Source organism: Pogona vitticeps, chromosome 4 (assembly GCF_051106095.1).
Source record: "Pogona vitticeps strain Pit_001003342236 chromosome 4, PviZW2.1, whole genome shotgun sequence".
Taxonomy (NCBI): Eukaryota; Metazoa; Chordata; class Lepidosauria; order Squamata; family Agamidae; genus Pogona; species Pogona vitticeps.
In genome coordinates this window covers 28,985,854-29,011,991 of record NC_135786.1, presented here as the reverse complement: position 1 = coordinate 29,011,991, position 26,138 = coordinate 28,985,854, and the positions used below count along the sequence as shown (strand labels likewise).

General features: G+C 39.4%; 1 protein-coding gene across 4 annotated transcripts in view; it reads right to left on the bottom strand.

Annotated features, from left to right (window-relative positions):
- Positions 1 to 4,451: 4,451 nt before the first annotated feature.
- Positions 4,452 to 26,138, bottom strand: part of ARHGAP40 (Rho GTPase activating protein 40) — an 88,154-nt gene continuing 66,467 nt past the window's right edge. For 3 of the 4 annotated variants that reach the window (XM_072996964.2, XM_072996965.2, XM_020798451.3), the window contains exons 4-15: positions 24,029 to 24,104; positions 22,181 to 22,341; positions 21,908 to 22,073; positions 21,509 to 21,600; positions 21,324 to 21,401; positions 18,387 to 18,546; positions 17,554 to 17,636; positions 16,096 to 16,302; positions 15,500 to 15,640; positions 12,472 to 12,632; positions 9,209 to 9,264; positions 4,452 to 7,359 (exon numbers count right to left, since the gene is read on the bottom strand). In XM_072996964.2, coding sequence (XP_072853065.1) covers positions 7,253 to 7,359; positions 9,209 to 9,264; positions 12,472 to 12,632; positions 15,500 to 15,640; positions 16,096 to 16,302; positions 17,554 to 17,636; positions 18,387 to 18,546; positions 21,324 to 21,401; positions 21,509 to 21,600; positions 21,908 to 22,073; positions 22,181 to 22,341; positions 24,029 to 24,104 — 1,488 coding nt within the window. In that variant the 3' untranslated portion in view covers positions 4,452 to 7,252. The remainder of the gene's footprint in view (positions 7,360 to 9,208; positions 9,265 to 12,471; positions 12,633 to 15,499; positions 15,641 to 16,095; positions 16,303 to 17,553; positions 17,637 to 18,386; positions 18,547 to 21,323; positions 21,402 to 21,508; positions 21,601 to 21,907; positions 22,074 to 22,180; positions 22,342 to 24,028; positions 24,105 to 26,138) is intronic. The other variant, XM_072996963.2, reaches the window with a different exon arrangement.

Here is a 26,138-nt window from a genome sequence, read left to right as displayed (position 1 = left end):
AATCCGAGATGGTCAGAACATGCACCAGACCCAGACAGGTCTGTTTGCTTCAAGCAGAAGTGCATCCAGGTTGGTTCAAATAACCGTGATTTGATCCAGAATTCAGCATTCACTGAAGTCAGCCCTAGCTGGCACTAGTGACTATACGTTTAAGGAAAAAACTAAACCAAAACATTATGCTTCAAAAAGCCAGAAAAAAAACATATCTTTGTAGATGGATGATCTTTTAGCCAATAAACTACTAGGTTGTGCACCAAATTAAAATATGGGCACAATTAAAACATGTATACAAACTTTTTAAAGGGCTCCTGAAATAAGGCAACTGGTTTGATTAAGTTTCACTGCACCACATTTTTTATTTTAACACTCCAGTCTATTTTTCTTATTTTTTAAAAATCTTGTCCCGTGTTTACATCAGGTTACAAAGTTGCAATGTTGTTAGTGTCTGATGTTTACACACTTGACTAGAAATCTGAGAAAGTGAAGCCACTTCTAAATTGACTCTTGTGGCTGGGAAATCATAGATTTACAACAGAATGCATTATAGTTACCTTAGTTCTCATTACAACTTAGTTCTCAATAAACAATTTGTACGGTGAAACTGTAAGCATGCATGAAGGTGGCTAAAAACCAGGTTGTTCACACCCAACTCATGCTGTGTCCTGAATGAAATATTGACCACAAATTGAATCTCCAGGTGTGGGAGAGAGACAAACCAATCAAAAAACAGAGTGAAACGAGCCACAAAAATCAATCAAATATTTCCCTGAATATTTCCCAAAGGTAAAACTGAAACCCTTTCCCCATGTATCTTGTAAGACCAAAAATGTGGGTGAGCAGAGGCAGAAGGAAGACAAGCACCTTAGCATGAAAGAGCTGGATGTAGAAGGTACCTGTTAAAGTGAGCGGTCATTTCCCTCTTTGTATCAGCCCACCACCGATGGCACTTTATTGCAACGGTAACCCCTTCAAGCAAATATTTTCAGTCTCCATCACTTCTACTGTTTATTCAAAATATCAGTGTTCTCACAAAATTACGAGGCGTGCTCTTTTAAAGAGCTATATGTTATATCTCTACACAAAATGAAACTATTAAATCAGGTATTAAGCTATAGGAAAACAATAGCTGTGCACAAATAAACCTTGATGTATAAACATTAGGAAGAACCTCCTGATGATAAGAGCTTTTCAGAGAAGGATCAGACTGCCTAAGAACCTTCTGGTGGACTGTCTTTTATTGGTGACTCTTGAATAGAGGTTGTATGGCCATCTTTCAGGGATGCTTTGCCTAGGATTTGTTGCATTGACAGAAGTAAGATTAGATAAGCCTCAGGATCCCAATTGTCTGGAAGGGATGCTGAGACTAAGTTTCCAATGGTTCTTTTGAAATTCTATATACTATTAGTAGGAATAGAAATTGGAGGGGGGCATTGTGCTGAATTTCTCCGAAAGAGGAAAAAAATCTTGCAACAAAGGATTCTTGGGTTTTTTTTTTTGTTGTGGTTTTTTTTTTTTTTTTTTTTTTTTTTTTTTTTTTTTTTGCTCAATTCACTTTGTTGTTCACGGTTCAACGCCTCCCCCATGTCTTCCAAATATTAAGTTATAAAATGTTATACTTTGTCTCTGATAAGGGAAGTTAGTGCTTTATCCTTGCACAGTTCTTCATCACATTGCAGCCTCCCTTGGCTGCCCACTCTCATCTTTGCATGAGAAATTGACATCTGCCTCTGTGCTGTAACTGAAGTGTGGGCAGCTGGGGAGGCTTCCATCTGCCACAAAGACGACAGTGGAATGAAAGACAAGACATGTACATCCACTCTTCAGACGCCTCAGGAGAAAGAACCCTGAACCCCAACCATGAGAATGTTTCCATTTTTTATCCTCCAAAATTCAGTTTGAAAGGATTTTTTCCTATCAAATTGAATGTGATCAGTTGAAAAGTTCATGGAAGACATTTTCAGGACATCAGGCTTCACTGAAGATGTCTTGTCTTCTCATATCATTGTTTATTATTGCCATTAATTCTCTGAGTACACAGAACATATTTTTTTTCCAGACGTGCTGACTGATCGCATGATAATGGCTCAAATCCTTGGGAATTGAGGAAGAGGGAAAATGTGATAATGAGAAAGAGAAACAGCAGCATTTCAAGGGAATTCCTTCTGGAAATATTTAAGAAAAGAAGTCACATACTGTACAGTCCAACACCAGAAACAGGCTCTATAGAACCAACCAGTGTCAGGCACCAAGATGGCACTATAGGTATGCCTTGAAAATCACTTGTGGTGAGAAGCAGCATACCTCCCGAGGTGACTGGCTCATTTTGCCTTGTGGTGCTGTTTAGTTGCTGTTATAGATCTCAGGTGCACTCATGATTTCAATAATTTATTGACTTCCCTTTTTGGTGAAATGTGGATTATTGCTGAAAGAAAATGTTTCCAAACTTTTTTGGGGTACAAATTATGATCCTAGTACCCAAACCATCCCAGGCATTTCAATCCTTTCCTTGAGAATGGGAGCATGGAACAGGAAAATGCACCTGAAAAAGAGTGTTTTTGTGTTGTTCTATGGATTACTAACACCGCCATTGCTAACACTACAGCGGTACCTCGACTTACAAATGTCTCCACTTGTGAACAATTCAAGTTACGAGTGGCTCCGTTTGCAAAAAGTTGCTTCGACTTGCGAACAGAGCCTCGACTTACGAATCAAAAAAAGTACAAAAAAAAATTTCCTGCCCTTTTTTTGACCTAAATTCATCTCAGGTCAAAAGAAGAAAATCTCACCTAGTGATAAGAGTACAGATTAACTGGCTTTGCATTAGTTCCTATGGGAACTAATGCCTCTACCTACGAACAGCGCCTCGACATACAAACGAAAAACAGCCTGAAGGGATTAAATGGTTTTCAATGCTTTCCTATGGAAATGTTTGCCTCAACTTATGAACTTTTTGACGTATGAACGCCGTTCCAATACAGATTAAGTTCGTAAGTCGAGGTACCACTGTAAATGGAAAGGAGGTACACTTTGGATGATCTCAGAAACAGCCCTGAGCTGAACAGGGAAGATTACTTTTAAGAAGAATACATTGGCATCTACTACCTCTGGCTCAGTTATTGATTGCTTCATGATTTCTTTATATTCATTCATCTTAAAAGTAATCTTTCAATCTGTGTTAAGGTTCAGTTCTGTTCATTTCCAATTAGATAATCCATTTCTGCTTGTTTCTGAATAGATATCAAGTATTTGTACACTGTGCTGCTTTACACAACACACTGTCTCTTCTGAATGCAGTAGTCATGCAAAAAAGCTAGTGTTTCCTGCAAGATGAAATATGCAGAACTGAAAAAAAAAAATGCTGGGGGAAGATCTTGCAATACTGCCCATTTTACTAAATGATTAATTCTTGTAACAGCTGGTTCTTCACTGGCAGAACAGAACTATATTTCAAAGGCTGCATTTAAGAATAGTTTTTAAAATTTTAAACACACTTATCTCCTGGCAGTCAGCCAATGCTTCAGCAGGAGGCCTTCATGAACAGATGAACCGAGCCTCAGGCCCAGAAAAAATATGGCCACCTTGTACTTCTTTTAATGAAATGTTTGGTTTGGTTTGTGTCCTAATTGACACCCTCATGCTGTTTTTTACTCTATGGGCTTCAGCCTACTGGTGGCCTTGCATTGGTGTCTAATCCTTGCAGATTGTCCTATGCTGTCAAGAGGCAGGCAGAAAAGTATGAAAGGACACTACAACAGGTAAGCCCCCACCCCCGACTTTTCAAAGGGATATAATGGTCATACTTTGCCCAAGGGAGGGACTGAGCATTGTAGGCTCACTGCTCTCCAGGAAATGTTATGGGCAATAACAATGTGATCCTTTTGTCCATATGTATTGTCCATAGGTATCATGTCTATCTCTGCGAGCTGATTCTTTGCTTGGGGAATTAATGTTTAGAAACACATTTTAAAAGGGATGTATTGGAGCTATTCTCTTGTAATTTCCACTCTCATGGAGTCTCATCTGATAATCTTGATCAGCAAGGTCATCTTTTTCCACTTTTTCATTCCCATCTCCTATCCTGGAAATGTGGCAGTTCCTTTCATCTAAATGGATTTCCAGTTTAATCAACAATTCTATATGTAGCACATGAACATACAGACCTTTTGCAGGCCTAAGCCTTTAGCAAGGGGACAACAGAGCCCACACTGTGATGCAGCTATGTTGCTTTCCCCAAAATACGAGATTCCTCAAAATACGAGATTCACACAGCAACGTCATTGCAAAATTTGGGCATAGGTTTTACAAGTCTCTCTTCTTGTGCAAGCCTCCTAATTTGGCTAAGTTTCCTTCTTGCTTTAGTTAGTTCTAAACCATTGTTTTTCCCTTATAGTTCAACTCAACTCAGCATGGAGGGAGAGCAAAATCAGTCTAGAAAGTGGTGAGACAAGAAAAAAGTTCTAAAAACATGACTAGTTCTTTATTGATTAACTGTTTTAAATGCAGCATTAAAATATCAATACAAACTGTCATTAAAAATACACACAAAAACAAATGGGCTCTTAATTTACTGTCTCACTGCTGTCAACATGGGACAAGACAAAAGCATTCAAAGGAATATCAATATTGTGGACAGAGTTGGGCTACAGAGTGTTTTCATTAAATGTTACAAGTACACTATGTTTGTCTTAAGGTGTGTCCCTTCCACACTATTTTTCATTTCTTGTTAACTTTGTTACTAGCATTTTACTAGCATTTTAAGAGTCTAATTCAGCAATTTCCCACCCATAATGATTTACTCAACATACAAAACTGAAAGTTATTGGCAGAAGATTGTCCTTGTCCATTAGTATGGACTGAACCCTATTAAACCCTGACCTTTAGATAAATATTAAAATTAACACCTTTTATCCTATTTGTTCTCGTTGGATCAAAGTACTTTCTCTGCTTGGAAAACTTGATATACTCCACAACTTGAAACTTCTAGACAGATATCAAACTAGCTGCCTTAGCCTAAATTCAGTTTGTATGGCACAAGTCGAGCTAACAGTGCCTGTAGAAATAACCCAGCTGGGACACAGCGTTACCCACTCAATCCTGTGACTATCTCTCCCTCTAGTCTCATATAGTCCTGTAATACCTGTGTAAACACCTGATTCATCCAGACTGTGCCATTCATTTATATTTGTTAATACCTTGCCAGAATATCTGAGTACTGTGCAGAACCCCTGTATCTATCTTTTCTTCACTGAAAAGGACAGCACATGCAAAACTGGAAAATTATACACTGGAAAGAACTCAGTGTAGCAGCAGTAGCAGAAAACAGCATCAATATGAACTGTCTTCCTCTCTTTATTCTTCAGTTCAAATGAAACTTACCTTTTGTCTTCTTTACTCTCCAACCCCAGAACACCCCTGCATTGTTGATCACTACCCAAGAAGAAAGAAACTTTACAATGATGCCAATGATATGGAGGTAAGTTATACTGGACATACGGTAGTAAGGTTGAGGAAGGGGAAATTTATGTGCAGTTGCCATTTTCAGCAGCAACCACAAGCTTCTGCAATGTCTTGCTCTATCCTCTGATAAACTCCCCATGGAATGCCTACATGTTACTTCCCAATATTCCACTTAGTTAAAAATGACAGGCAATGTCACCACCAAAAAGAAGGAAAAAAAGTTCCATCACTGTACGAAATGACATTTAAAGGGCAGTTTGTCCTCTTGGGCTTGGATTTCTGCTAACGAAAGTATACTCTTCTAAATCGGGGTGGACAACAGTGGCTGTCCACATACCAAAGGTTTTTGAACTCCAGCTCTCATAAGCCCTTACTACTGGTTATCATGACTAAGGTTAATTTGAAGTGGTCAACCAAAAACATCCAGGTGGCCAAAGGTGCTTGCCCAATTGTAAATCCCTCTAGGTCCAAAGGACCAAAATCTTCCTGCAGCACCTATCCAAATAAACTGTTCATATGCTTTTCTGGCAGCATCAGCTATGATTATTAGCCGAAAGAAACTGTGCAGACTCCCCAGGTCCATGAGACACAGCTTTTTAGAAATATCTCTGGTCGTTATAGTCTCTCAAAAAATAACTATCCCCACCTTACTCCTTTCCCCTCCAAGCTGGACATTTAAACACAAAGACATCTGAAATTATAGCTACTGGGAAAACCTTCACAGCTGTGAAGATGAAACAAAATAAAATTTTAAGTACAGATTTGTAATGTTCTTCTAAATGGTGCATACAAATTTAACATGCTTTTGGTAAAAACACTTTAAAACATTTTTTTTTTAAAAAAAGCCCTATCAAAATAAACAACAAAGATATTAAACCAAAGAACATTATATGGCTCAAGTGTTACAGATTGTCTTTGACATAACAGACTTTAGAATATACAGAAGATGGAATTTTTACTTGGAGATTATTAAAGTAAAAAAGGTATTACAACCAGAAAGGGACATGAGATCCAGTTTTAAAATGAGTGAACATTAATTAAACCTTAATACTGTCAGAGTTTAGCATAGCCAAGAAGGAAAGTGTTCTTGGAACACATCATTAAAACAAAAAATAATCACAGTTGAACTGTGCGCGCACACACACACATACAGTACTGCTGTACTGAACTGTAATGCGGGAATGCATCACACCAGACATACTATGCCCACACTTGTGCACAACTAATATTTCATAATTGCTGGGCTTGTTCAGCAGTTTTCTGAAGGTAGACTTCCAGGTTTGGTACTTCCTTTTTAGTTATCAATTCAAATTTCCAAGATGAAACAAATGACTTAGAATGCAATAAAGCAAAACACATCTATATAAGAAGCCATAACCCAAGTATGTAGCTTCTCACTATAAACATCAACAGGTGGCAATCAGCTATAGCATGTTGTGGTTGTGGAATCTCTCTCATCTACTGGGAGGATTTTAAAGTGTTTCTAGTAAATGAATTTCAAAGTCAGAAGATCCCTCGGTTCTTTCAAGAATGTTTTCTTTAATTCTTCCTTTTCTGGAAGCTCTTGCTGGAGGTTCTTTATTACAAGCATTCATATCATACATACCGTGTCTTTTTCCACTGGCTACAAGAAGTTCATATGAACATATATAAATGCAATTGTTTCTTTTCCCACAGTCTGTTGGTCAATTTAAAAAGACAAAGGGATAAATTGTACTTGAGAATTCCTCTTTCCTTTTTATCATTGCCTTATCAGAATTCGTGGTTAGATTTTTCCCTCTCCTGAAGATTATTTCTAGTGTGTTCTTGGAAAAGATGGGTTTGGCCTTATAATCCATTCTGCATGAGGATTCACATGGTACAGATCTAGGAGGTAGGTATCAGGATCCAGACAATGTTCACCTGTTGGGACAAATATGGAATTTTAAAAATATCCCCCAAAGTTGTAGTCCTATCAATCCATTCTAAATCTAGTGATGCATGTATTTATTTCAGGTGAATTAAAAAAATTCCCCCAGCAACATGAAGACTCTGAGAAGCACATCTCATAGCACTAACTACAGCACTAGCTACAAGTGAACATTAGCCAAAAAAAAAAAAAATGATGTAGTGAACAAAAATACAGCAATGCATGTACTGTGCCCTAACTATGAATTCTCTTGTATGTCATATTGTTCTAGGTTTTTAACTATAATTAAGTGGCTGTTCTTGGCCAGATCTGTTAGCTATAGATCAGGCTCTTTTCTCATGTTTAGCTGGCTGTCCCCAACTTCATCTCCTTATTCTGTACAGCTCTCCTACTTATTTCTCAGGGGACCCCATTCACTTTTTACCTCATCTTATCATCCTTTAATTCAGATTTCCATCTTTTCCCCTCTTCCTTTATGTACTTGCCTTAGAGATCTGCAGATTTTGTGGTTTTGGACTGTGATTTCCAGAGTGCTAGAAGTTCTACTCCAAAGACCCAAATCTGCACATCTCTGGCGTGAGTCCTTGCTAATTACTATCTTAGCTGCAGAATAAAGTTGAAGACTTTAATTTACCACAGTGGTTGGTTGGACCGGAGTGTAGCTATATACCAGGCACAATTGCTGAAGCCAGAATAGTATAAAAGTACCCACATGCTCACACAAAATACCACTTCATCCCTGTCAGTATTTTTTGACTTTAAACACATACACAAACACAAATATAGATGGGACACAATGGAGATTGTTCTTCCATCAGTGGGACTGGAAAAGTGAGCAGTTTCACTTATTTCTGCAGACCCTCACCCCACGCTGCACTCTCAAAGCCTGCCTAAGAGGGTTGAGGTGGGTTTTCAGGAGGCATGGATGGCTGCAGAGATGAGTAAAGGAAACCCTGCCACTCTAGCAAATGTTGGCTACCAAGACGCTGGACTTAAGCCTACAAACATGTATGCAAATTTTATTTAGTTTTCGAGATCTCACACTTTCCTTCTCTGTGAGACACATGGGTCACCAAAAGGAAGAGGAAAGCAGGAGAAATGGGGCACATCTGTTGTCCTAGAACCAAGCTAGTTTCCCACATACTAGGTATAGTTTGGGACAGTGTGCCATTACACGAATGAAAGATCCAAGCTTAACATGGGATTGAAGCTTTTTAAAAATGCCACTGCAATGCTTCAAGCAACCTAACCATGCTGTTTTGGAGGACTGCTCTTTCTTTCTTTCTTTCTTTCTTTCTTTCTTTTTCCATTTTCATATGCAATAAAATCAAAATGTAATATAAAAATATAATTAAATATAATTAAACCCTGTCACTAGCTAGACCTACTTTAAATAAACATACAAATTAAAATACATTTGTCCATCTCAGACAAATTTACAATCATAGAAGGCAGTTTTGTATAATGTAACCTTAATTACCATCCTGAAAACAGGAACAGTGCCTGATGAACTTCTGTAGGAAGCTTGTTCCCGATGAAAGTTGGCTTTTTTTTTGGCCTCCTTAGGTGTTACAATTCTTAACATTAAAAAAAATGCAAGGAACATGTGGGATGGGTAGCTGTTCTTAGGAAGAGACATTCCACGAAATATCAAGGTCTTAAACTGTTAATTCATCATCTCAATCATTTCTGCAACAGTTCCTTCTTTCTGTTGCCCAAACGTGCATCTTCTCCCACCCACACCTGTATTTCCCTTGTATTGTCTTGACCAGCTAGTACAATGCATATTTATAAAACCTGCACATTAAAACGAAGAAACAGCAGTACTGTAAATTCACATACATATGTTGCCGCCAACTTCATACAACAGCAAATTAGTTGAATCCACTGAACCATTGCTGAAAAACAAGAAGAAAATGTAACTCTGTTATAACCGAACTGCAGAATAAGGCAACCTATTATACAGTATATACATCCATCTATCTATCTACGAATGGAATGTCTCTTTTCATTGTGTTAGGCATCTATGAGCTGGCAGGATAAGAGAGTTTACTAACTCCATTCAATATTATGCTCATTTAAACACCCTAACCTCTTTCATAGACGTATGGGAACTGTAATTTGCTAAGGATGCTCAAGATTCCCTAGATCTCCACACTGAGAATTATGATTCCCATGATCTCCTGGGAAGAGATAAAAAAAAGAACTCAGGTAAGTGATATCAATACACGTTCCCTGGTCTCAAATCCTGGCAAAGGACACATTTCTCAAGAAGAAGAGAAAAAGGCTAAAAATCAATATCGATCAACAGCACTCAGCTTGTTTCAACAGCCAAATTGGACAATGCTAGAATGTGTGAAGAAAAAGCTGCAGTAGCCCCAGGTGGAGACAGTTGCTGTTAATAGAGCATTAAGTACTAATGCCTCAAATCCACACCAGCATGCCCAAGAGACTCACTCCATTATTAACCTCCTCTTATTCAATATATACTTCAGTAGCTAAATAGCTCAGTGAGTTAAGTATTTGCCTGTGGAGCCAGTAGTTGGGAGTTCAATTCCCCACCTTGCAACTCAGCAAAAGAATGAACCTGTGCAGCCTTGGGCAAACTGCACAGTTCCAGGACACCCCCTTAAAATAATGGAATGATAAACAATTTCTAAGTACTCTACAGCTACAAAACCCTGTAAAGGATCACAAGTCAGAATTTACTTGATGGCATGACATTATTCTCTTAAAGAAGAATGCTAACAAATGTAGTCAGTTTGGGACTTAATTGGTCTTTATTTATTATACACATTCCCACTTAGATTGCTCAAAACTGCCTGGAGATGGTTACTGGTGACCTCTCATTTGGGTAGTTGACAGGGCCATGCCCACTCAACCTCAACAACCAAGCAATTGCCCACATTCAGACTATGTCTTTGACACAAAAGGATGATATAGCTCTCATTCACTCCCATGTTACAGCTATATACAGTGAGCATACAGACCAACAGACAATCTTTGCACAGATGGAGGCTATTGCTCTTTGGGCCAAACCACATCTGACAAATACATTCAACTGTTTTAAAAAATAAAAATTACATCCAAAGAGAGAAGGGCTATAATCCTTTCCCTGCTATAACCCCGAGGAAAATCCATCTTCAGAAAAAGGTATTTGTTTTGGGAGAAGGGCAAATCATTCCTGAGTGCTGAGAGGAATTTCCCATCCAATGCAAATATTACTCTCAGAGGAAGGACTTCCCTGCAGGTCAAATTCTTTCTCCATGCCAGCAATGGTCCTATCCTCTCTGACCAGCTAGTACAATTCATATTTTTAAAACCTGCACATTGAAATAAAGATTAATTCTGTTCCATACTAAATTAATTCTGGTATTTTTTTTTAAATCTTCAGTTTTGCAAAAAAAAAAAATTTTTTTTAAGAAAATAGAGACACAGGAGAACATTTTGAAGGAAACACCCAAAATGTAACAACCTACATCCAACAGCTTGTTCCAACTAGAGTGGACCCACTTAATCAATGGGAGTTTAAACTAGAGTTAACTTACCAAGTTCCCATTGATGAAATGGGTCTACTCCACTTGGGACTAGCAACTGGATTTAGGGCAAAATTCTTTCTAGAATGCCAATCAAAAGCAATGGTCTTAGTTTACTAGTTTTTTCCTTTTCTCTCAAACTTGGACCAGCCTTCTGGTTGCTGCAGATACTGAATATCTTAACATTGTATCACCAGGCCAAAAACATCAGTACAGTGGTGCCTCGCACAACGGGTGCCTCACACAACGATGAATTCACACAACGATGCCTTTTTCTGTTAAATTTGCCGCCTCACACAGCGATGTTTCCTATGGGGGATTTTCACACAACGATCTCCCTTTTCGCTCCTGTAAAAGCGTCTTACAATGTTTGGAAGCCGTTTTAAATGATTGCAATGGTTAGTCCACCTCCTGAAACCTATGCAAACTGATTTTGGTGTTGTTCTGGCACTTCGTTAATTTATGATGATTTTTTGTTTTTTCCATTGGAAACCATTAGACAGACCATCCAATGGTTTCCAATGGAGAAAATTCAAAAAATCATCATAAATTAACGAAGTGTCAGAACAACACCAAAATCAGTTTGCATAGGTTTCAGAGGTGGGCGAACCATTGCAATCATTTAAAACGGCTTCCAAACATTGTAAGACACTTTTACAGGAGCAAAAAAGGACTTCGCAAAGACATTGAAATGTATTGAGTCGGCTTCAATACATTCCAATGAAGGAAACATTGTTTCACACAGCGATGTTTCCTATGGGGATTTTCACTCAGCGATGGCAATCCGTTCCAATTGGAACGTATTAACCGGTTTTCAATTCATTCCTATGGAAAATGGTGTTTCACAGAATGATGTTTCACACAACGTTGATTTTTTTGGAACCAATTAACATCGTTGTGTGAGGCACCACTGTATTCACATTCAACTTATAGAAGGCAATGATTTTATATGTGAAATCAATAAGCTAAATTGAAGACTATGTGCTCAGGACAGATATATTCTACAATGCTGAAATTTTATGGGTTTGTTACCACTTGTGGATGAATTCTTGATGATGATTATGATGTGCCATCAAGTAAATTCTGACTTATGGTGAACCTTGTCAGGGTTTTCCAGGTAGAAAAGAGAAGTGTTTTACCATCTCTTTCTTCTGACAGCACCCTAGGACTATGCAGCTTACTCAAGGCTACACAGGCTGGCTCTTCCCCTATGAGGCACAGTGGAGAATCAAACTCCTTACCTTTACCTGATCCACTGAGCTATCCAGCCAGCTTAAAGCAGGTACACCCACTCAAAAAGTTTTCCCCACTTTGAGCCCTCCTGAAAACAACAGCCCATTCATTTTAATAAACATCCCTTCCATCTCCATGAACAGAAGCATTTTGCGTATTGCAGTTAGGCCCCTCATTTTCACAACCATGGAAAATATAAATGTTTGAATTCTAGATATTGTGCAAACAATCCCTGACAGAGGCTCATCTCACTACACATTCCTCCTGCCTAAATAAGGAGGAAGGAAGCATGTGAAGGCAAACTACATCTGCTTATAGCTGTGAGCGAGCTATTACCATTTGATAAGGCTGACGGTGTTGACGATGTTCCAACCATTCTGACACAGGTTCTTCTGGAATTGCCTCAGGACATCAGCCACTTTGATTCCATTGGTTAAGTGAACTTCCAGAGAGTCCTTCAGGAATAGGGAAGCCTGAACTTTCACTATTTTGGATGGCTGAAAGAGGAGACCACATGCAGGGGTGAAAACAGCAACACACATGTAGGAAAATCCAGGTAGTGATAGAAAATTTAACATATATGTACAAAAAGAAGACTTGTGGATGTAATAACACATTCAATTTGAAAAAGATTTTGCTTTTCAAATCGCTGTTATCCATGCCTTCCACCAGACTAGGTGCGAATGGCAAGGACTGGTACAAAGCAATGAACATTAGAGTATGATCTATCACATAACGATATAAATCAAATGGCCATGAGCTCCACCTGGTGTTTAATCGGGGAAACATCAAATGTTTCAAGCAGGAACCACCTCTGACATCAGAGAAAACCTTTTTTAAAAAAAATACCAAGCGTTGATTTTTAAGAAAGCAAGATGTCAGAAAAGGCTGATTGCTCACATTCAGTCCCAGAGGTCTCCCTCTAAGACCTAAAAGGTTCACACAGCAAAGACTCCCAGAAAGTACTGAATTTAAGAAACAACAGGGGAAAATGAAACAATCTCTCTCTCTTCGTTTGCTATCATATCAATTTAAAAGTGAAAACACACGCACAACCAGAAATTAACACTTTAGAAAGAAAGAGACATCAGTCCTTTGCTATGCCACGGCCTATGGACTCCATCACAAAGTTGCTACAGTTGCTTCTTTAATAAGGACTACATCGCAGCAGGCGAGGCTCAGTTATTGTTGCCATTTTCTTTTCCAATACAGAATCCGCTACTACGGGTGTGCCATTATTTATTTTTTTAGACCTCAAATCACAGAATTGTCCAAAATTTTGCCAGGCAACATTCTGGGAGTTTCCACCCACAAATGCATACCTGCCAATACCGTTTCAGTCCCCTGGGCATGAGCAATACCCCTTAAAGTCCTCCTAAGACTTCATTCCCTACTGCAATGCTTCCTGGGAGTGGTGGTTCTTCAGGAGGTGTCGTCAATAGAGCATAAGAAGCAAGCACTGCTAGGAGGCACTGCAGCAGGAAATGATGGCCTAGAAGAAAGCCAACAAGGATGCTTTGTTCTTTCTAAGAGAAAAGAGAAAACAGGACAATTTAAAACTATGATATGGCAATAAGTTCAGAATGGTTGTTAGCATGTTATGGTCTCTCCTCTTCCCCATAAATTCCTAAGTCCCCTTTTCCTTTTTGTCACCCCTTATGTTAAAAAATAAAATTAAAAAAAAGGATGCTTTGTTCTTTCCAGAGGAGCGAAACGAAGGTGTCTACAGGTATGTGTTAGTGACTTGGAACTCCCAGAATCCTGCCTGGGGAAATCTTGGAGAATTCTGAGATTTGGAGTCCAAAACAAACAAAAAGGAATGGCACATCCTCTATCAGCTACTGATAGAGTTTTTCCCCAAGAGCTGCCAAGGCTTCAGCATCCCAGCATAGATTAATTCTGAAATGTCCTGTACACCAACTGTTTTTACCTGGTGCTCAATGAGTGCTGGCTACAACTGCTAGCTAATTTACGGGTAATGGGGCTTACTTCTATCTCGATGTGTACCCCTCAGCCACCCTGAAAGGGGTCCTCCAGAACAGCAGTCCCCAACCTTTTTGGGACCCTGGACCGATTGAGCCTCTGAGGAAGGTGGGGCACCCCTCCCCGCGCTTGCACTCTGTCCGGCGCATGCGCAAAGTGGTGGAGGAACACACCTGCCTGCCGGCATGAGCACCACCACCCCCTCGTGCATGCATAGGAGCACCTGCCCGCATGTCCGTCCATTCCTTCGCGTGGATGCGTGAAGGGGTGGGGGAACGCTCACGCTGACACTGGCATGCATGCACATACACAAAGCAGCTGTGGGGAGGGGAGTGTGTGCAGGGGGGAGGTCTGTCTCCGCGGCCCGGCCTGGCTCAGGCCACGGACTGGCACCGAACCGTGGACCGGGGCTTGACGACCTCTGCTCCAGAAGATCTGCAGAGGTTCTCCTCAACCTTGGAACTAAACCTAATTTGGTCCTTGGATTTTACAGTGATGAACTGAAAGAAGATTTCTGTGCATGCATTGAGTAGTCTGTATAATTAAATTGTAAAGCACCCAGAGAGTACTTTAAGCACTATGGGTTTGTTTTATAGGCCACACTGAATTAATTCATAATATGGAGGAATAGGGAATGCTGGTTTACGGCATTATCAGTGCCATTCAGCATGGCCAAAGGGGCTCTGGGAACTGCAGTCAAACACATTTGCCAGGTTAGGTGTCGAGAGCCCTCTACTCTATGCTGCAATACGGCATTCTTTGAAAGTACATGTGTCGTGGCCTGCTTGTTTCATAGGGTGCAAAATTAAGATTCTGCATTTACAGGATAATAATATTTTGGAATAGCACAAGACGTTAAATATTGTGTAGCTAAAACAGTCCGCGTTGTTTCACAAATCCTTTTACAATAACCCCAGAAGACAGACATGTGTGTTATATGCTTGGAAGAAAGAATTAGTAGATAGTAAGGCTACCCAGGAAATGAATGATTGAGTTTAGCAGTGAGAATTTGAGTTCAAAATATTTTAAGAGGCCATTGCAGATGGCAATTCAGCCACATATCACAGAAACAGGAGTACCTAAAGTCTGATAAGGTGCAAACTCAACTTGCTTTTTTATTTTCCATTTATGTGCAGGTGTATACACATAGCTCCAGATCCTGACACATACCATTAAACTAACTAAATGGCACACAAGAAGCTGATGGCAAAGTACTTGGAAATTCTGCTTTTGCTCAAACTCATTCTATATCAATCGCACACTAAATTCCCAAATGTTAACTCTTGTTTCCAAATGTCCCCAAATTATTTCAAATGGTCTAGCTCCACACTCTGATGAGACAGAAAGATAGTTGGGGGTGAGTAAGGAGAATTTCACTCACTTCACCATGGTTCTTTTCAGTCTTTTCCTTGTCTGCATGAATCTTTCTTAACAGGTTCTTGATCCTCTTGTCATAAAACTGGTGCTTCCTACTGCTGCTCTCATTCAGTTTTCTCACTTGGGTTACCAAGAAGGATGGAACCTAGAAGAAAGAGGGAGAGGAAGAGTAGGCTAGGAGTAAGAAAAATCCTAGTTTCATTGAAAGGATGTGGGGACATATTGTGACATATCAATTATGTCATTTTATTTATAACCAGTATTTTCTTCCATAGAGCTCCAGATGCTCCACTTGATTCTCTACATCTCCGGTTTATCATAATAACAATTTTGATAGGCAGGCTGTAGATTTTCAGATTGTGGCTATTCATATTCAAAGAGTGTTTCCCAGCCTCAGTATAACAACTCAAATACCATTCATGTGGGAAAACAAGTGAAGGACTTTCACAAGAATGGATCTTTTAGGATTTTAAAGTGGGCACACTCTTCTTTTTTATGTTGAACATTGGCTTGGATCCACTGTCATGCACAGCAAGAGATCCAGTTAGACCAAAGGGCTTAAGTTAGTCAACAAAAGTATGTCTTTGGAAATACACTTACAGTCCAGAGCAAATCCTGGTAATGGATCATCATCTGTACAATGTCAGCTGCCCCCTCTGCCAGCTGTTTCTCCTTCCCTTCTGGGATTTTGTTTGGCAAGCCCTTGTGCATGAAGAGATTTGGTGCAATGACAGTGGAAACATTCCAAAGATTCATCTTGTTTCTTCTTTCTCTAGAAACAACCAGCCTCAAAAACTCCAGCAAGGCCTGAAAGTTTGGAAGAAATATTATTATTGCCAGGAATCGACCAAAAAACACATACACACACAAAAAGACTTGTCAATTTTAGTAGGGATGTGGAGGGTAAGAATACCAACAGCTCCTTACAAATACTGCCCTTTAAGTTAGTTAAGGTCCACAGCATCTTAGACAGCATGTTCTTCAGTCAAACAGATGGTGTGATGTTCTACAGCATAAGCAGTTTGACCCTTCCATCATTCACGCTAGGAGGTAGCCACTACCTCTGTGTAAAAGTAGCAGCCACAGATACTCATATGGGTGATCCCCACACATGCAAGGATAAGCTGTGAGATCCCACATTACTGGAGGCGAGCATTGTCCTCACACAAATGTATATACATGGGATGGATATTTAGGTGTTTCCAGGACCACCATTGGGCAAATCAAAGAGGATACATGGGGCAGAAGAGCATCCTCATAAGTCCCTCATGTTAAATCCAGCATTTGTGGAATTAAAAGTGTTAAAAGTAAAAAGACAAGATACAAACATAAGCAGGGAAAATGCTGAGTTGGCACCAAGGGAAGAAGAGTGTATGCTTGTTCCCTTAGAAATTAACCTTCCTTCTATGTATGCTTCCTGCTGCAAAATCGCTGATTAAACCACCAACATTTACTGTTTAAAAATCTGTTTCTTTAGTCATTCAGCATCCTGCATGTACCCTCACAAACACAGCTGCAGCAGGAAGGGGCTGCAGCACCACTAATTCCAGATCCAGCAAAGAGGAGCCAGAAGAAAACAGAAGGAAAGGATGGAACATGTACTGGTAGGACTGGAAACATTTCTTCCGTCTTTGTTTTTCAATATAAATGAGCTATCCTCAAATTGCTGTTCTGATGGACAGGGGAAAATGGAACTGGTAAAGGGGAAAGGATGACATAAAATTCTAAGTGGTGCAAAGGAGACGCAGACCTCCTGCATTCCGCTTCTCAGAAGGAATTAAAATGGCCAGTGTCCAACATGCCAGGCCACTGGTCCAACTTTCAAGTCCAGCCCCATATGCAACTGAGGAAGACAGTGTTTGAAACTGTGTCTTTACATATTTAAATCAAATTATTTGGCCTGTCTCACCAATTTATAGTTACAGGAAATCTTTAGGTTGTGACTGAGAGCCACTGTGGGAACACTTGTAAAAAGTAACTTTTCTAGACTTCAGGAGTGACACTGCTACACAGAAAAAATTCCACAACAACCAATAATATAGAAGTTGATCCTGTTACCTTCAGGGTGTTCCGGTTGGGTTCTGGCAAAATTAGTATAAGCAAATTGAGAGCCTGCAACCTCTGTTTAGTATCCGGAATATCTGTAGCAAAGAAAGTACATGTAAGGTGACACATCCTTGGAGATGAAATCTCTAATTTATTTATTTATTTATTTATTTATTTATTTATTTATTTATTTATTTATTTATTTATTTATTTGATTTGATTTGATTTGATTTGATTTGATTTGATTTATACCCCGCCTATCTGGACCAATGGACAACTCTAGGCGGCTTAGGAGCCTCTGGCCAGAAACATGTAGAAACATCAGTAATTAAAATGCATGTCGTACTTGCTGAGAGTCAAGTGGATTCTAGCCTGTACAAGATTCCATCTTTCTCTGGATTGCACTATTTTAAACCCACACTAGGGGTGGGCTATTCTTTTGTTTTTGTTTTTGACTACAAATCCCAGAATTCTCCATTCTGAAAGTTTCACCCGACAGAGAAAACAGCTACAGACACTTAAATCAGTTTCAGCTTCCATTCTTAACAAGAAGGCAGGTTTTTCTCCCAGATGAAACATATTTAGGTATCTGTAGCTGTGTAAAATGAGACTCCAAAATCTGAATAGCACAGCCTAACGCACACCTCACAATGACAGCATTAGACACACAAATGCCCAATAAACTTTCTTGAGTATAGCATAATGCATCTATTATATTACTGGGGAAATTAACATCTATCTACTATACCACAATAACTCCCTAATATGTGCCTGACAAGGAAGAACACAGAGAAACAAAGGTTTAAGGTGGTCAATGGCTGCTTATTTTGGGGTCAATGACTCACTTTGTACAGCTGAGAAGGCAGGTAAGTATTCTGCTGTCAACAGAGGAGTAGGAAGTTCCCGGATGAACCTCTTCAGCAAGCCGGATACATCATTCTGATGGACCTCATCCCAGTGGAAGAAGCCAGTATAGAATTCATTTTCTAGCTTTTGTTCCAGACTCTAATGATGGAGGAAAGAGAGACAGACTGATAAGTAGATCTCAGAGCATGGGAGAAAAAGGAAAGAGGAATTAAGATCAGTGTTTCCACAGAACATCTTTAGCTATTCCTTTTCTTACCCCGTCTCAGAAAAACATTTAAAGAAATTATCACTGAAGCATAATGCTCCGAAGAAAAGACTTCCATATTTCAATCATCCTGGCCCAAACACAAAAAAATGCAGACATAAATTTATTTAAATTTATAGGCCCTCATGTCTTTCCATCATTGCTCCTGTCTCTCTGACGGTGTGTGGGATTTTAAGGAGCACTAGAAAAGTAATAACCCAGTACGGCACTTCAAAAATTGGGGAAATTAAAAATGTTCCATGGGGTGGGGAAAGGCACTACTTTAAGAAATACCAGCTGGAGTTCTATATAACATTTAACTACAGTGGTGCCTCGCAAGACGAGCGCCCCGTTTAACAACGAAATCGCATCACGACGAACTTTTTGCGATTGCAAAAGCGATCACTTTACAATGTTTTAAATTGGTTTTTTTTTCGCTTTGCGATGATCGGTTCCCTGCTTCGGGAACCGATTCTCACAAAACGACAATTTTCAGCCACCAGATCGGCAGTTTCAAAATGGCCACCGGGTAAAAAAAATGGCTCCCCGCTCTTTTCTGGGATGGATTCCTCGCTGCACGGGCAGCGAAAATGGCCGTGCTAAGGAGGATGTTTGCTGGACGGTGAGTTCCAAGCCCATAGGAATGCATTAATCGGGTTTTAACGAGTTTTTATGGGCTTTTTTATTTCGCATTACGGCATTTTTGTTCTACAGCGATTTCGCTGGAACGAATTAACGTCGTAATGCGAGGCACCACTGTATAATTATTGCCAGTGGATAGACATGGGGATGAATTTTAAAAAATGAATCATGATATTCATCTGAAATCGCTTGTTCATGTAATATTCCTCACTTTGTATTCGTCAGTTCTGGAGGCCCTGCCGAATACAAAGTGATTAATATTTACCCATTTTATTAGTCCCTTCATTGGGCTCACAGGCTGCCAGAGATGGGGGAGGGGTTCATCTCCATCTCTACCAGTGGGTGTTTGGAAAGATCCTTAATATCTGCAACAGTCCTGGAGCTCATTTTTGCTTGCTGTTGCCCCCTACTGGCCAGGCCAGGAATATGGGCTATCACAAGAATAAAGCAGACCTTTCTATCAAAATATCTGCAAGTAATAGCAAACACAAGAAAACTCTATTAAGCTGTTCTGAAATTAAGAGTAATCAATGCTTACAGCAAAGAGGCTGGTCATGTCTCCCACCCTTGTTACTGTGCTCACATGCATGGCATCATGTCTGAACAGAAGTCTTGCTTGTGTATAGGTGCTACTTGCAAGCAAGAATCCAGAATTTTTAGTGTTTTGGCTCACACACAGAACATACAAACAAGCAACTTCTTCTCTTCTGATCGGGCAACATAATACAAGCAAAGAAAGGAGGGAGGGGGCAAGACAAGCCTATCTCCCATAACTATATTGATGATTCTGGATTTCAGAATGACTGATTTCTCCTCTTTTGTTAAGGGGGAGTTTGCAAAGTTAAATTTCAAAACTGACATTGGCATTGAAGTTAATTTATTGGGGGTAACTTGACTGAAGTTAAGAGTATTTCTTGATTGCTTTAAAAATTACTTTTAAAGGGCATCTTACAAGTATTCAAATATGAATTTTTCAAGTACTGTGCTTTTTCATCTTGAGCCTACAGTTTTCTTGCAGAGAGAGAGAGAGAAAGAGAGAGAGAACTAACAGGAAAATGCAGCAAATTACTATTTTCAATACTGCAATAAATGGCAATAAGGAATGTTTCTCAATCACTATAAGAAGTAATGGGAATAACATAATTTTTAAAATGGACTTTCCAAACTCCAATTCAGCTAAATGCACAAAAGCCCCCCTCTAAAGATGCCCATGTGTTACATACAGTTGTTAAGTGATGGCACCATACAGCACATGGAATGGCAGAAGTGGGGCTACTTAGTGCAGGTCTGTCCCTGCTTAAGAGGTGTGCTTACTATTCTGAAATAAAACCTGAACAAAGTTACTGCTCCCTATCCTTCCCCACTATGTCTGATGGAGACACTGCTTTAAGTTGGCTATATCTGCTGACAAGAATGCCAATTTGTTTGGGACAAGGACTTGACATTTATGGCAGGGATATTTGGCAACCCTAGAAAAAGAAACTCATCCAGATGGTTTGGAAACCCTAAACAAGTCCAGCAATTGGGATGGTGCTCAACTAGGGGAGTAACTGACAGCAAGAGGACTTCTTTAACCCAGGACCCTTTTCATCATAAATCTTTTTCCTATCTCTGTTGAAAAACAGTAGATATTCAAGATGTCTCCCAACCATCCTCATATGACAAATCCACTAAATTGTTTAATGAGACTGTGGCTCTTTATTCATCTAGGTTCCACTACAAGTGTAAGTATTTCTGTAAACCAAATATTGCTGGGTTTACAGAAATTACAGCCCCAAACTCCAGCAAAAGAAAGGCGATGGATGGCTCACTACAACTAGACTGCAGACCACAGGTGGACTATGCTCCCCCTTTCTGTCTAGGATACAAAAGACCGTTTACTATCTCTGCAGACAGCAGCGACAATTGAAGGTGCCAGTCTTTGCAGAAATCCTATGCATCAAAGTCCAATCTTCTCAAGAACTTCTGATACGATTCCAAGGAACCGCATGATCCACAAAGACATTGTTTGAAAACCATTGCACTATACCTTAATACGGGACTGTGATCCTGAGACTCTCAGAATACCTTCTGTTTCCAGCCCTTTCTTTTCCAAACATGATAGTAACTGTGCAGGAAAATGGAAAGAAGTTTTCATTAGAAAAGCAAAAGATGGGGTCTGCAGCAGAAGCCAAGGACCAAAAAACAATATAAAACTCTTTGAAAGAAACTTACCGCTTGCAGAATCAACGGAATTCGGGTGTTTGGGAGGAGCTTTTGGTCATTTTCTAATAAGGTGCCAAGTGGAACGCCAAAAAGCTTGTGCTCTGCAATGCAGGATATGGTGCCATAAGTCGACTGTCATAAATTTTGAAATGATCAGAAAACAAGGAGGTGGGGCTACCTATCAACCAGCAGAAAGTCAGAAAATGGTAACATAAAATCATAGGACACACTGACCAGATATGATGAAAATCAACACTTGATGTTGTGCAAGCAGTGATAACTATGAAGAAAAACTGTCTTCCACTTGCATAACAGCAAGTTGTACTGCCCCAAAAACCAGGCTTGTGGAATTCAGCAGATGCTCAGTAAGATACTGTCCTTACTCAGAAAGGTAGGGAGAAAAACTACCTGCACCCTTCCGTTTTACAGCCTTGTTTCTTTTCAGCTCTACATTGAGGATGTCACAGAGGGCCGTCAGCTCAATGAGTGCTAGTGTGGGAATCTTCTTCATATCCTGGGATGATAGATCTCCTGTCCTGGTTACTCCCAGCCTTCCCTTAGAGATCCTAAATTTCTAAACCAAAAAGGATGAAAATGGCATATCAGAGTTAATAGTTCTCAAATACTTCTCCCATGATTAAGGGACACACAAGAGTCTGCCAAGATATAGCCAAGTCTTACAGGTAAATAACAGTCATCTTTGAACCTCCTGGATTCCCTAGGAAATGATCCTTTGAGCAGGATAGCTGCTTGTTCAGAATAAGCAATTTCTGTACAGAATAACTCCTCCTTCACAGAACCCCTCAGTGGCGATGGGAAGTCCTGGATTCCCACTGTATCTGCTAAGGAAAAAAAAAGATTTTGGAAGGAAGAAAAAAAATCACCCTTTATATATAAAAATTGCAAAGCAAGATGAACTTATTAGAATAGTTGAAATATATGTACACTGTTATAATCAACTTACTGAACTGCTCATGCACCGCAGTCCAGTCTATTTAAGAGTCAATGTTAATTACAGGAGCAGTCCATTATTCTACATTTTTATTTGATGTTATTTTTGAATGGCAGACATCTGCTCATAAGTTGCAACCAGAGTGGGCCCACTGAATCAGTGGGTATTTGGTGTGTCAACTTCTTTGAGCCAACTCTGCTTGTGGCACTATGTATATCCCATGTTCTCCAATATATTAGGAACCAATCTCCTGAACAACCTGATTTTATAGCCTAAGTATTGATTGCCAGTCTGCATCAAGTGCTTTTAAGCTAGGTTTCTGCAACTGACAAAAGCAATAATCAAGCCTTTTACATTTACAAATCCAAGTGCTGTTGAAGTAGTATGTACAACATGTACCACCTGATGTTTTTTTCCTGTGCAATGAGTTTTGTTTGACCAATTGAGAGAAAACTTTTGAAATTGCATTTTTTAAATCTGTTTTTGATTCTTATTTTTTTATGTGAATTTTTCTTGCGAATTCTTGTAAACTGACATGTTTTACATAAAATCTGCATTAAGTGCTTCAGACAGTTTTTCATTTCAATATATTAGGCAAAAATGGCTATGGAGAACTGTGATTCTAAACAAGCTGAACAATTTTAAGGTGAGAATTATTTAAACTGTCCTTGCAATATGCTTTAGACATTATGGGGTGTAATGTCAAAGTTGCACTTTCCCACTGACACCGAGAATACAATAGAAAGTTTAGCCATTTATTAAAATGTATTCAGTATATCAATTAAAAATGACACTTCAGCTTTTACAGGCAACCTTTATAATAATTCAAGATACATAAAGTAAGAGCTGATTCTTCTAAAGTGAAAGCAAATCAAAGGTCAACAATATTGCTTTAACTTTACTTTCTCATATAAGAAATTTTCAGCACATTTCTATGCATGCCTATTCAGCATTAATCAACATTCAATCCAGTGGGGCTCTCTAGAACAGCCATTCTCAACTTTCTTTTGGCCCCAGCCATAAACACAATACTGTATCAAAGAAATATAGGTTGAATAAGTAGATTCTATAAGTAGAATAATAAACCCTATAAGGTGGTATGTGAAAAATTGTTTCCAGTGTGTGGCCCACCTCAGATTTGCTAGGCGCCCCAAGATACAAGGCTACAGCCTTAAAAATTCCAGGCTCCTTCACATCCAACAGGTTCTTTTCCCTGATGGAAGGGGAAGTTGTCCCCTTCTCTTCTGCTTCCTGTGCACCATTAAAACCTATTCCATGAGGCTGTAAAACCAGATGGAAGAAATTTTCAGGTAGCAGAGACACCCACAGGGTTTGAGCAACTGGACTTCTTCCCCAAAAGTCCATATTAAAATATAGCAGTTTGTCTTTAAGGTGTCACAACATTTTTCTCGTCTTAATTTTTTTCTTTTTCTTTTCTTTTGGCCACAGGGTGAAGGAGATGCCCGTGGCTAACGATCAGGCACTGGTGCATTCTTGAACTTAGCTTTAGCTATGAATCTCTCAGCTTTTAAATGACTCATTCCCTCTCTTCACTCATGACAACATAGCTTTCTTACATTTCTGTATGTTGTTGGACGATGTAGACCTGCAATGTGATTGATCCATTCCTGATTCCATCTCTGATTCGGTCTCCTATAATACAGGACACAGATCACAAGTGAAATTCCTTGCTGAGAGTCAAGAGGATCCTGTACTAACTAAATCTTAGACATAATGAACATAAAACAAAACAAGCAGAAGATGCCTCATTCACCGAGAAGAAAAAGGTGGGAGATCAAGAACAAATTTATTGTCCAAATTAGGCGGTCAAGTCTTGAGGTGCTATAAGTTATCAGTTGTTTGGTCAGTGGAAAATTCCTAGTAAAATATCCTACTGTTGATGCATACGTACAGTATATGTATATGTGCGTATAAAAAACACTTTTTATTGAAATCAAGAAAGGGTAGAATTTAAAATGTCTCAGGTTCAGCAGACATAGGGAATGAATCTTCTCTCTCAAATATATTTACAAAGAAGACAGATTTGGGAATGGCTAGCAAGATTTTTTTTTTAAAAAAATGTCCCTAATCAAAGAGACTTTTGATACAAAATACAGAGGAGACAGTTGCAATTTTGCACTCTTTCTTTGCCATGCTCAGCATTAGTTTGAGACACAACCTTGAAAAATTACTTTTTTGGATTACAGCTCCTAGAATCCTCTGAGTCTAGCCAACATGGCCACCGACATTCTAGCTATCAACTACGATAGATATCAAACAATGGTTAATCCTTTCTAAGGTAGGCTGACTGGATTTTATGGCATAGTAATATCTAGTCACAATTTTAAAGGAAGGGGAAGGCTTGCAACCAACCACACTTAAATGTTTTCAGGAAACCATGACCTGTAATTTCCATGCTAAGAAGAAGCATTCTGCACATTAGTGGGCATTCTCATGTTTACTGCATATGCACTGATGGCTTGGTACACAAATTAAAATTCTTGGCTAAACTGTGGCTTAAATTAAATCAACTCACCATAGTGAGGTAGATTAAAGATAAAAAAGCAAACTGATGCTAGTGTAAATCTTGCTTGAACGAGACCAGCAGACCTGCAGGAATGCATTAACTATGGGTCAGTGAACAGAAGGCATGCTGTGTGATGCTGTGATGTTACCAGTCTTCCAGCACTGACCTGATATAGTCACTGAAAAATCTGGGTGTGTAAAAGGGCATGGAAGAGCTAAGCTGGACTGTCAGGTTATTTGGTGGTTAAAAATAGATTGTTCAGGTGAGAAGGAACGAAAGGTGGGGTGCCAAGTCACAAAAAGTAAATTGAGGCCACAAACAAGGAAACTTTTCTGTGTGTTTAGGCAAAAGAGCGACAATCTGACTGGTTTTGAAAGTAGAGTTCTAGACCGCGTCTGCAAAACTAAAAGCTTGTTTCTGTGAAAACAGCTATTAAGTGAAAACATTTCTTCTATTCCACACAGTATTTTTAAGAATGTTCAGTACTAAGGATGTAAACTTTTAATTGGTTTAAAACTGAGTTGATTAAACAATTGTTGAGTAACTGTGAGATCTAAAACCAGTAAAGTTGCAAGGCAATGTCATACCATTCCTCACACCTCAGGCTACATTAGTTCATGTGTGACAACAGAAAGGATTGACTCAATAAAGGAACCCACAGCCTGGAGGTTTACAAGAGCTGAGAGCTATTGGCGACAGGACATTTTTGGAGGTCATTTGTTCATAGGCTTGACATAAGTCAGAGGCAACTTGATGGCACAGAACAAATAACAGTACAGTATAATATGGAATAAAAGAAGAGGAATATGAAATGAGCCAGTAACCTAAATCTAACTGCTAATTCCAACTAAAGCAGACCATTTTTTAATTGAAAAAGCCCACTTGTACCCTTAAGTAGCAAAAAAGGGAAGGGGACCGGGGTGTTGGGGCCTATTCGTCCCCATGCCCTTAGGAATATGAGGCGGCTTCTTGAATCCAAGTTTTCAAAAATTAAATGTTTGTGTATGAGTGTGGGTGGATGAGTGCTACTGTCAACATTTGAGCCTCTCTGGGGCCACACCACCACCTGTCTAGCTTAATTAGGCCTAGCAGCTTGGCTCAGACCCTTGCAATTAACATGGTGGCTGTGCTATTACATTTACTGTGATTGTTTTTAAAAC